Raw genomic sequence first — 12015 nt, forward strand, 5'->3', positions numbered from 1 at the left:
GAAATGCTTTTTTTTTCTTTTAACTCACCTAGCACCTATATTTTTTTCTTTTAAAAATAAATCTTATATATATATACATACACACACACACACACACACATATATATACACGTTTTTTTATAATAGAGACAGCATCTCACTATATTGCCCAGGCTGGTCTCGAACTCCTAGACTCAAGTGATCCTCCCGCCTTGGCCTCCCAAAGTGCTGGGATTATAGGCTTGAGCCACCGCACCTGGCTCGAGGGGGATGTTGTTTTGCTTTTTGTTTTTTGTTTTGAGATGGAGTCTTGCTCTGTCACCCAGGCTGTAGTGCAGTGGCACCATCTCAGCTCACTGCTACCTCTGCCTCTCGGGTTCAAGCAGTTCTCCTGCCTCAGCCTCCTGAGTAGCTGGGACTACAGGTGTGTGCCACCACACCTGGCTAATTTTTTTTTTTTTTTTTTTTTTTTAGTAGGGACGGGTTTTCGCTGTGTTAGCCAAGATGGTCTCCATCTCCTGACCTCGTGATCCGCCTGCCTCGGCCTCCCAAAGTGCTGGGATTACAGGTGTGAGCCACCGTGCCTGGCCGAGGAGATTTTTTTTTTTCTTTTGGGAGACTGGGTCTCACTCCATCGCCCTGGCCGGAGTGCAGTGGCGCAATCTCAGCTCACTGCAGCCTCCACCTTCCGGGTTCAAGCAGTTCTCTGCCTCAGCCTCCCGAGTAGCTGGGATTACAGGTGCCTGCCACCACGCCCGGCTAATGTTTTTGTATTTTTAGTAGAGACGGGGTTTCACCATCTTGGGCAGACTGGTCTTGAACTCCTGACCTCGTGATCCACCCGCCTCGGCCTCCCAAAGTGCTGGGATTACAGGTGTGAGCCACTGCGCCCAGCCTGGGATGCTTTTGTCATCACTTTGCTGTTAGTTTTTCCTTTTAGACTTTGTTTATTTATTTTTTTTAGACTGAGTTTTGCACTTGTTGCCCAGGCTGGAGTGCAGTGGTGCGATCTTGGCTCACTGCAACCTCTGCCTCCCAGGTTCAAGCGATTCTCCTGCCTCAGCCTCCTGAGTAGCTGGGATTACAGGCATGCACTACCACGCCTGACTAGTTTTGTATTTTTAGTGGAGATGGGGTTTCTCCATGTTGGTCGGGTTGGTCTCGAACTCCCGACCTCAGGTGATCCGCCCACCTCGGCCTTCCAAAGTGCTGGGATTACAGGCGTGACCCACTGTGTCCGACCTTCCTTTTAGACTTTGAATTACATTGTTCATTGGAATTAGTTGCAGTTTTTTATGTTTACTGCTCTCTTCATAAGACCGATCTGTTAAGATTATAAAATGGGTTTTTTTGTGTGTGTGTTTGGGCCAAAAGTTTCTGTGTGCATATGCCGAAAATAACCAGTTACCATATATCATCACAAATAAAATGCAAAATACATACTTTTGTCACCAAATACATGAGAACCATTTTTTAGTATTTATCTTAAGAAGCATACGTAGTAATTTAAACAATGTTGCTGGAAGGCATCTTAAAAGATCACTTAGTCTACTTCATTACCTTCATTTTCTTTCTTTCTTTCTTTCTTTTTTTTTTTGAGATGAGTTTCACTCTTTCACCCAGGCTGGAGTGCAATGGCATGATCTCGGCTCACTGCAACCTCTGCCTCCTGGGTTCAAGTGATTCTCCTGCCTCAGCTTTCTGAGTAGCTGGGCTTATGGGCATGTGCCACCACACCCGGCTAATTTTTGTATTTTTAGTAGAGACGGGGTTTCGCCATGTTGGCCAGGCTGGTCTCAAACTTATGTCCTCAGGTGATCCACCTGCCTTGGCCTCCCAAAGTGCTAGGATTACAGGCGTGAGCCAGTGTGCCCAGCTAAGATGCTTTTTCTTTTGTGCAAATGCACCTTTTCCTGTTCTAAATTCATTGGTGGTGGTTGGGATGGTTGGAAGAGGTTCTTAGAAATAACGCCTGGTCAATATTTTATTTACTTGAACCTTTTAAGTTTTTCTCATTTAAATTCAGACTTGGAAGATATTTTAGACTCTAAACACTCTCATTTAAAGGTGAGGAAAAAGAGGCTCAGAGTAGTTAAAGAGACTTGCTTAAAGATGTCCAAACTCCCATTCTAGTGCTTATACTGTACCACATTGCTGCTTTTTTTCCTACTTAAAAAAAAGTTAGGGCTGGGTATAGTGGCTCATGCCTATAATCCCAGCACTTTGAGGGGCCAAGGCAGGATGATTGCTTGAAGCCGGATTTGAGATCAGCCTGGGCAACAAAGCGAAACCTTGTTTACAAAATGTTAAAAAAAAAAAATTAGCTAGGTGCAGTGGCATGTGCCTGTAGTCCCAGCTACTTGGGAGTCTGAGGCAAGAGAATCACTTGAGCCCAGGAGTTTGAGCTATGATGGTGCCACTGTACTCCAGTGTGGGCCACAGAGCAAGACCCTGTCTCTGGGAAAAAAAAAAAAAAGAGAAAAATTAAGACAGCTCTCAAAACCAAATGCTTTATATACTAAGTATTTCCTGGCTGTTGCATGTTAGATTCCTTTGTTTATATCCTAGCAGCATACTTGCAGGGGTGTGTGTGTATTTATTTTAAAGTAACAACACATTACTAACCGAATTCAACATATGACTGTCAAGTATTTTATTTCTCCATTTTTATCTGATTAGTTCTCTGTTTCCCTAGAAAGTTAAATTAGACCTAATAAAATTGGCTTTTTTCTTGTAGATGGTTTTAGATTGTTTGGTTCTAATATCTTTCCAGGAATCCATGTTTAACTGAACAATGTCTGTCAAGATCAATTCTCCCACTCCCATCTCACCTTAAAACATATATGGAGTAGGGGCCGGGTGCAGTGGCTCACGCCTGTAACCCCAACACTTTGGGAGGCCGAGGTGGGCGGATCACGAGATCAGGAGATCGAGACCATCCTGGCTAACATGGTGAAACCCCGTCTCTCCTAAAAATACAAAAAATTAACCGGGCGTGGTGTCGGGCCCCTGTAGTCCCAGCTACTTGGGAGGCTGAGGCAGGAGAATGGCGTGAACCCAGGAGGCGGAGCTTGCAGTGAGCCGAGGTCATGCCACTGCACTCAAGCCTGGGTGAAGAGCGAGACTCCATCTCAAAAAAACACAAAAAACCAACATGTATGGAGTATACAGATGTTTTCTATTTTAGAAATTTTTTTTTCGTGACAGAGTCTCGCTGTGTTGTCCAGACTGCAGTGCAGTGGTATGATCATGGTTCACTGCAGCCTTGACCTTCTGGACTCAAGCAATCCTCCCATCTCAGACTCCCAAGTAGATGGGACTACAGGTGCGTGCCACTGCACCCAGCCTCCTTTTGATATCTCAGAAATTAATGATTAGGTTATCTTGATGTCTGCTAGGACTTGAGGTGTCTCAAAATGCATGCCTCAGACTCGGGAAACTTTTATATAGCAAGTTAAAAAATAATCTCTGGCTTTCTATTGTTACTTTTCATTTTTTTTTTTCTGTTAAGCTGGAATTTGCTGAGGTCAAATGTGGCCTCCTTAATTCCTTTTCTCCCTTTTATTATAGTTATTTCTGTGATGTCCCCATCCCTACTAGATCTTTACATGCAGCTCTTTTGGTAAGTTGAGATGCATATTTAGAGGCAGGTATGGTAGAAATGTCATCATAATTAAGTACAAAGGGACTTTAGACTCTTTAAAAATTAAGTCACTTGGAAGTAAAAATAGAATTAATATTGAATTCTCCCTTTGAATTTGGTGCACATGTAATGTGTTGGTGGTGAGACTATTTTAAATTTCGAAGAGTTAGTGGATGGGAGTGAGAAAGAAAACAAGAAAAACAAGAAACCACAAGAGTGGAAAGCAGAGATTTTTATTTTTGTGATTCATTACCTATCATCACTGCTTCCTTTCTTCTCCACAGAATGATAGTGTAGAAAGTGATGAGATATATTCTAATTCTTGAAGCCTTAATTAACAGAAATTGAGATAGGATATATTCAAAGCCAGTCTCTATGACATCTTTTTTTTTTTTTTGAGATGGAGTTTTGCTCTTGTCACCCAGGCTGGAGTGCAATGGTGTGATCTCAGCTAACTGCAACCTCTGCCTCCCGGGTTCAAGCGATTCTCCTGCCTCAGCCTCCTGAGTAGCTGGGATTACAGGTGCCCGCCACCATGCCCAGCTAAGTTTTGTGTTTTTAGTAGAGATGGGGTTTCACCACGTTGGCCAGGCTGGTCTCGAACTCCTGACCTCAGGTGATCTCTGTGACATCATTTCTATTACCAGATGGGAGAACACCATAGAGGCCTGAGATCAAGTGGAAAGATTGGACTAGTGTAGAATGGTATTACTGCCAGCCAATTCCAAGAATATCTTGTTCTAGGCCAGTCACGGTGGCTCATGCCTGTAATCCCAGCACTTTAGGAGGCCAAGGTGGGCAGATCCCTTGAGCCCAGGATGTGAGACCAGCCTGGGCAACATAGTGAGACCTTGTCTTTGCTAAAAATAAAAAACTTAACCAGGTATGGTGGCACGTGCCTGTAGTCCCAGCTACTCTGGAGGCTGAGGTGGGAGGATTGCTTGAGCCCAGGAATTTGAGGTTATTATGAGCTATGATTGCACCACTGCACTCCAGCCTGGGTGACAGAGTCAGACCCTGTCTCAAAAAAAAAAAAAGAAAAGAATATCTGTTCTCTTCTGCTACTCTCCCCACTTTTTTGGGGTGAGTGGATGGTACAAATATATATATTTTTAATTTTATATTTATGTTTTTATTTCTGGTTCACATTCTCTCATGAACAAATACATTCTTAAATGTAACACCTCATGCAAAGTGTCCATCAGTAGCTTTAAATAAATCAGTCTATTAGGCCATTAAAAAAAAAATCTTTGAAATTTCCCTATGATTGAAAGCTTTTTTGGAGGTATAATTTACATACCATAAAATTCATTTTTTTTCTTTTTTTTGTGAGACGGAGTTTCACTCTTATTGCCCAGGCTGGAGTGCAATGGTGTGATCTTGGCTCACTGCAACCTCTGCCTCCTGGGTTCAAGCGATTCTCCTGCCTCAGCCTCCCGAGTAGCTGGGATTACAGGCTCCCACCACCACACCCAGCTAATTTTTGTATTTTTAGTAGAGATGGGGTTTCACCATGTTGGCCATGCTGGTCTTGAACTCCTGACCTCAGATGATCTGCCTGCTTCGGCCTTACAAAGTGCTGGGATTACAGTTGTGAGCCACCGTGCCCTCATAAAATTCATTGTTTTATTTTTTTTTATTTTTTTATTTTTGAGATGGAGTTTCACTCTTGTAGCCCAGGGTGCAGTGCAATGGCATGATCTCGGCTCACTGCAACCTCTGCCTCCCGGGTTCCAGTGATTCTCCTGCCTCAGCCTCCCGAGTGGCTGGGATTACAGGTGCCTACCACAACACTCGGCTAATTTTTTTTTTTTTTTTTTTTGAGACGGAGTTTCACTCTTGTCGCCCAGGCTGGATTACAGGCGTGAGCCACCACACCTGGCCTAATTTTGTATTTTTTTTTATTAGAGATGGGGTTTCATCACCTTGGCCAGGCTGGTCTTGAACTCCTGACCTCAGGTGATCTGCCTGCCTCGGCCTCCCAAAGTGCTAGAATTACAGGCGTGAGCTACTGTGCCCGGCAAAATTCATTGTTTTAAAAATTCAGCATTTTTGTTTTTGGAGACAGAGTCTCACTCTGTCACCCAGGCTGGAGTCTAGTGGTGTGATCTCAGTTCACTGCAACCTCCACCTTCCAGGCTCAAGCGATCCTCCCATGTCAGCCTCCCAAGTAACTGGGACTGTAGGCATGTGCTACCACATCTGGCTAATTTTTATATTTTTTGTAGAGATTGGGGTCTCACTATATTGCCTAGGCTAATCTCAAACTCCTAGGCTCAAGCAGTCCTCTGGTCTCAGCCTCCCAGGAGGCACCACCAGGCCCAGCTAATCTTTTTTTTTTTTTCCATAGAGACGGGGTCCTGCTATGTTGCCCAGGCTGGTCTCAAACTCCTGGGCTCAAGTGATCCATCTGCTTCAGCCTCCCAAAGTGCTTAGATTATAGGCATGTGTCACCACGCTCGGCCCCAAATTCAGCATTTTTTTAAAGCATAGTCACAGAGTTGTGTAATCATCACCACTATCTAATTCTTGAACACTTTCATCACCCCAAGAAGAAACCCTGTACTCATTTATATTTTTTAAATAGAAATATTTGGACCAAATAATTTGCCTTATAGTTTTTTTTTTTTTTTTTGAGAGAGGGTCTCACTCTGTCACCCAGGCTGGAGTGCAGTGGCACGATCACAGCTCACTGCAGCCTCGACCTCCCTGGGCTCAGGTGTTCCCCCCACATCAGCCTCCCGAGTTGCTGTGACTACAGGCTTGCCCCACCACCCTTGGCTAATTTTTGTATTTTTAGTAGATAACGGGGTTTTGTCATGTTGCCCAGGCTAGTCTTGACCTCCTGGGCTCAAGTGATCCGCTTGCCTCGGCCTCCCAAAGTGTTAGGATTATAGGCATGAGCCACTGTGCCTAACTATTGCCTTATTGTATATTAGTAGTTAAAGGTACATTTTTGTTTTGAACAATTTATTAATAATGATAAGAGATACTGAATTTTACATACTGTTGGTTTTTATTGCCTTCAATATAACGTGAGGTGTGGTTTCTTTTTGTTGTTTTTTTTTGAGATGGAGTTTTGGTCTTGTTGTCCAGGCTGGAGTGCATGGCGTGATCTCGGCTCACTGCAACCTCTGCCTCCTGGGTTCAAGCGATTCTCCTGCCTCAGCCTCCCGAGTAGCTGGGATTACAGGCATGCTCCACCACGCCCGGCTAATTTTTATATTTTTACTAGAGATAGGTTTTCTCCATGTTGGTCAGGCTGGTCTTGAACTCCCAACTTCAGGTGATCTGCCCACCGTGGCCTCCCAAAGTGCTGGGATTACAGGCATGAGCTGCCGCGCCCAGCCTAATGTGAGATTTTTAGATCCAAGAGTGAATAATAGTAAAAGAACAATCGAGACACTAAAATGTAGTTTAATTTAGCTTGTCTCCTTTCCAGGAAATGCTGTAAATACACGGATATTGAAGTGCATGATCCCAGCAACAGTAATATCAGAAGATTCTGTGGTTAAGGCAGTCTCCTGGCTTTGTGTTGGCAAGTGTTCTGGTAGCACCAAGGTAATCTTTTTAAACACTTTGATGATAAGTCCTTCAGAACCACTTAAGGGCTGGCAAGGAAGAGCCACTTATGAAGTAATGGCATTGGCCTTTTGTGCAAAGCCTGTAGTTTTGGAACAATATATCTTGATGCAAGGACTGTGTTCAAACAGAAATTTTTACTGAGAAATAAAATCTATTATTCTACTTTGTGCCTGAAGCTTCTAAAATAGCCCTGGCGGCGGGGGACGGGGGGCGGAATTAAACTCTTCTGTACCAGTTATATTTCTTTAAAGATAAGTATTTTGTCTCTTCAATAGGTACTTTTTTATCGTTGGCTGGTTGCAATGTTTGACTTCATTGATCGTAAGGAGCAAATTAACTTGCTCTATGGCTTCTTTTTTGCTTCATTGCAAGATGATGCACTGGTAAGTAAAAATTGGACAGCATTAGGCATCAATCAAATAGTACATGTGTATATATTGATGCACCATATATGCTTCAGTGTGCTACACAATGTGTTTTTCCTTATTTTAAAAATATATCAAACATACAGAAATGTACCAAGATAACGTAGACATATCAAATATACAGAAAAGGGCAAACAATAACATTCTATTTTGCACCTGTCTCTCAGATTAACAAATAGAAAATTTTTATCGTATTTACTTTATGTCTTCTTTTAAGGAAATAAAAATGTTACAGATAAAGTTGATTCCACGTTGGAGTCTTGTTTGCTGATCTAGAGCACTCATTGCCATCTTTTCCCTTTTAAACCACTTCAACAGAGTCCTTTGAGTCATTTACTCTACATTTTCTTGATTAACACTGCAAAAGCCTCATCAGAATTAATGAGAAGGAGAGGATTACTTTTCATGAGTGCCAATGGAGTGATTTTGATTAAATAGCATAATTATTTCTCTTAAAAACATTAATAACTTTAAGAAATCAATCTACTGTCCACCTGGAAGACTTTCAAGGACCATCAGTAGTTCACAGACCATGTGAATCACTCATCTAACTGTATTGCTCTTGCCTTTGGGAAGGGAATTCATTTATTGATTTTATTTTTTAAAAATGGTGTTTCCAGTGTGTTCATTGCATTGTCCTAGCCACTGTAGAAGATTCAAAGTTTAGGGTAGGGTTTCTATACTTCAGGAACTTGAAATCTCATTGGGGAGTTAAGGAAATCACATAAATTATCAAAAACAGTATGTGATAGTTTGAGGATAATAATTGCTGTAATATTTCCAGGAAGGAAGAAAGCACTGTAAATCAAAATGATTAGTTAAAACACCATAAAGTATGTGGGTGTTGAGCTGGGCCTTAAAGGTTGAATAGGATTTGGGATTTGATGACAGAAAGTGATATTTGATATGATGGGAATATTTCAAGCAAAGTTGTGAGGTGTGTAAATTGTGTTTTAGGAGACCTTAAATAGACCAGCCTGACCTAATTAGAGGTGGTGTTAGGTGGTAAGCCTGAAAAAGTTGGGTGAGGACAGATTGTAGAGGTCTTCCAATGTGATGCTAAGGAATTGGAACTTTATTCAGTGGTGAAATCACTGAAAATTTTTGGCTAGAATATGTTGAAAGCAGCTTTGTAGGAAGCTATATCTAGTAGTGCCCAACAATGTGAATTAAGAGAGAGGCTGAAGGCAGGAATACTAGTTAGGAAGCTGACATGATAATCTAGGTATAACATGATGTCCTAGACAAGAAATTCTCAAATATGGTCTGTGGACCCCCTGGGGCTTCCTGAGACCCTTTCAGGAAGTCCAAGAGGTCAAAATTATTTTCATAATAATACCAAGGTATTATTTGCCATTTTCACTTTGTTCACCTTAGTGCTGATGGTGCTAAAGCAATGGTGGGTAAAACTGCTGGCCATTTAACAGGAATCAAGGCAGTGGCACCAAACTATACTAGCATATTCTTCATTATGTTCTTCATTGTGGTAAAAAAAAAAAAATGCTAATTTCACTTAAGAATGTCAAATGAAGCAGTAAAAATTAACTCATTAGTTTTATTAAATCTCTACATCTTTAATATTCTGTATGATGAAATGGCAAGTACAAAGTCCTCCTGCATGCTAAAGTACAGTGGTTATTCTGAGGAAAAGCATTTGTGTGATTGAGTTGCGAGCCAAACTAGCTCCATTTTTATTTGAAAGAATGACTGATGGCCAAGCGCGGTGGCTCACGCCTGTAATCCCAGCATTTTGGGAGGCCGAGGCAGGTGGATCACAAGGTCAAGAGATTGAGACCATCCTGGCCAACATGGTGAAACCCCGTCTCTGCTAAAAATACAAAAATTAGCTGGGCATGGTGGCACGCGCCTGTAGTCCCAGCTACTCGGGAGGCTGAGGCAGGAGAATCACTTGAACCCAGTAGGCAGAGGTTGCAGTGAGCCAAGGTTGCACCACTGCACTCCGGCCTGGCGACAGAGTGAGACTCTGTCTCAAAAAAAAAAAAGAATGACTGACATACGAACCGTAGTTATACAGACTTGGGTACTTGGAAGATGTTTTCTTGAAAATGAACAAAACAATCCTGTTATTTCAAAGAAAACAACTGGCCGTATCTGTTGCCAGTGATAAAATTTGAGCATTCAAGTGAAAAATCAAAGTTTGGAAAATTTGTATCTGCCACTATGAACCTGACAGCTTTTAGATACCTGAAAGACTTTTCTAATAATTGGTGATGGTATTAATGTTGTGATTTTTAGTTATCATATAATGAAATGTGTCAGCATTTGGAAGCTCAGTATAACTCAGTGAGCCAATATTTTCCAGATGAACAAGTACGATGTTCTAAATTCATACATGGATAAAAGATCCATTTAAAATACAAGATACATCAATGAATTTTAATGGAACAGAGTACAGAGCTTTTATTCAGAGTGTTTCAGATTCCACATTGCAGCTAACCCTTAAGAAAGTACCACTTGTCAAGTTTTGGTGTAGTATCAAAGACTAATATCCACAATTTTCTGAAAACGCTTTTAAAATATTCCTACCTTTTCCAACTATGTATCTGTGTGAGGCTGGATTTTCTTCATGCAATTCAATCAAAACATAACAGAATTAATATAGAAGCACAGATTCCAACTGTGTTCTCTTAAGCCAGAGACATTAAAAAGATTTGTAGAAATGGGCTGTGATTTGGAGGCAGCAGTGAGCCTCAGGTGATCCACCCGCCTCGGGCTCCCAACGTGCTGGGATTACAGGTGTGAGCTACCACACCGGCCAAGGGGTCCTCTAATTTTTTTTTTTTTTTTTTTGGGACGGAGTCTCACTCTGTTGCCGTGCCCGGCTGAGAATTAGTTTATTTACCTTGGTGTAGTGATTATTGATATAGTAGAAATAAATTCAGATATCTTATTTTGAGATATTCTAAATAAGCTTTTTTTTTTTCTAAGTGTTCTCTATCCTCCTTTTTTTGGATTGACCGTAGTTTCTTTCCTATTCTTGTTTGGAAGTCACCTAAGTGTTTTCATACCTACTTAACATGCATACTTTAAGTCTAAAGGTGACTGGCATCTGTACCTTTATCTTATAGGATACAAAAACCTTAGGATGCTTTAACTCTTTTTTTCTTTTTCTTTTTTTTCTCTTCTTGTCATATGGTGCTGAAGAATGCTTTAACTCTCATCACACTGCTCCTGGCTTATATGCTGTTGTTGTCTGGTTTTAGTTTTACCTTGTTTTTCTCCATCCCTTTACACACACACACACACACACACACACACACACACACACACACACACACAGAGTAGTTTTTTTTTTTTTTGAGATGGAGTTTCACTCTTGTTGCCCAGGCTGGAGTACAATGGTGTGATCTTGGCTTACCGCAGCCTCTGTCTCCTGGGTTCAAGCCTCAGCCTCCCAAGTAGCTGGGATTACAGGTATGTGCTACCACGCCCAGCTAATTTTTTGTGTTTTTAGTAGAGACAGGGTTTCTCCAGGTTGGTCAGGCTGGCTTCAAACTCAGGTGATCCGCCTGCCTTGGCCTCCCAAAGTGCTGGGATTACAGGCATGAGCCACCATGCCTGGCCAATACTATTTTTACAGTTGATAATTGTTTAGATTTCCCACATATCTCCCAGTATCTTTGCTCATCGTTTGTTTTTGCATCTCACACCTTCAAGATGAGATTATTTTCCTTTGGCTAAAAGTGTATTTTTTATTCTTTCATTGAAAATCTTTTGATGGCAAACTCTTTGTCTGAAAATGTCTCTACTTTGCCCTTGTTCTCGAAAACTGGTATTAGTGTATGTAGAATTCTAGAGTGACAGTTAAATTTTTTCGGGATATTGACAATATTATTCCACTGGCTCCTTGCTTCCATCATGTTATTGAATCAGTCTAATTGTAATCCTTTTTTTCTTTTCTCTCTGGCTGCTTTTAAAAAACAGCTTTAGGCCAGGTGTGGTGGCTCACCTCTGTAATCCCAGCACTTCGGGAGGCCGAGGGGGGCAGATCACCTGAGGTCAGGAGTTTGAGAACAGCCTGGCCAACATGGCGAAACCCCGTCTCTACTAAAAATACAAAAATTAGCTGGGCATGGTGACAGGCACCTCTAATCCTAGCTACTTGGGAGGCTGAGGCAGGAGAATCACTTGAACTGGGGAGGCGGAGATTGCAGTGAGCCAAGATTGCGCCACTGCACTTTCCAGCCTGGGTGACGAGCGAGACTCTGTCTCAAAAAACCAACCAACCAACCAACAAACAAACACAGCTTTATTGAGATTTAATTCACATACCATACAATTCACCCATTTAAAGTATTCAATTTGCTGATTTTAAGTATAGTCACAGATATGTACAACCATTTCAGCATAGTCAATTTTAGA

At 41.7% G+C, this 12015-nt stretch overlaps 1 protein-coding gene across 14 annotated transcripts in view; it reads left to right on the top strand.

Moving 5' to 3' along the window:
* CENPI (centromere protein I) overlaps window positions 1-12015 on the top strand; it is a 68592-nt gene that overhangs the window by 4269 nt on the left and 52308 nt on the right. For all 14 annotated transcript variants that reach the window (XM_055376560.2, XM_055376562.2, XM_055376556.2 and 11 more), the window contains 2 exons: window positions 7065-7183; window positions 7483-7590. In XM_055376560.2, coding sequence (XP_055232535.1) covers window positions 7065-7183; window positions 7483-7590 — 227 coding nt within the window. The remainder of the gene's footprint in view (window positions 1-7064; window positions 7184-7482; window positions 7591-12015) is intronic.

Source organism: Gorilla gorilla, chromosome X, assembly GCF_029281585.2.
Source record: "Gorilla gorilla gorilla isolate KB3781 chromosome X, NHGRI_mGorGor1-v2.1_pri, whole genome shotgun sequence".
Classification (NCBI taxonomy): domain Eukaryota; kingdom Metazoa; phylum Chordata; class Mammalia; order Primates; family Hominidae; genus Gorilla; species Gorilla gorilla.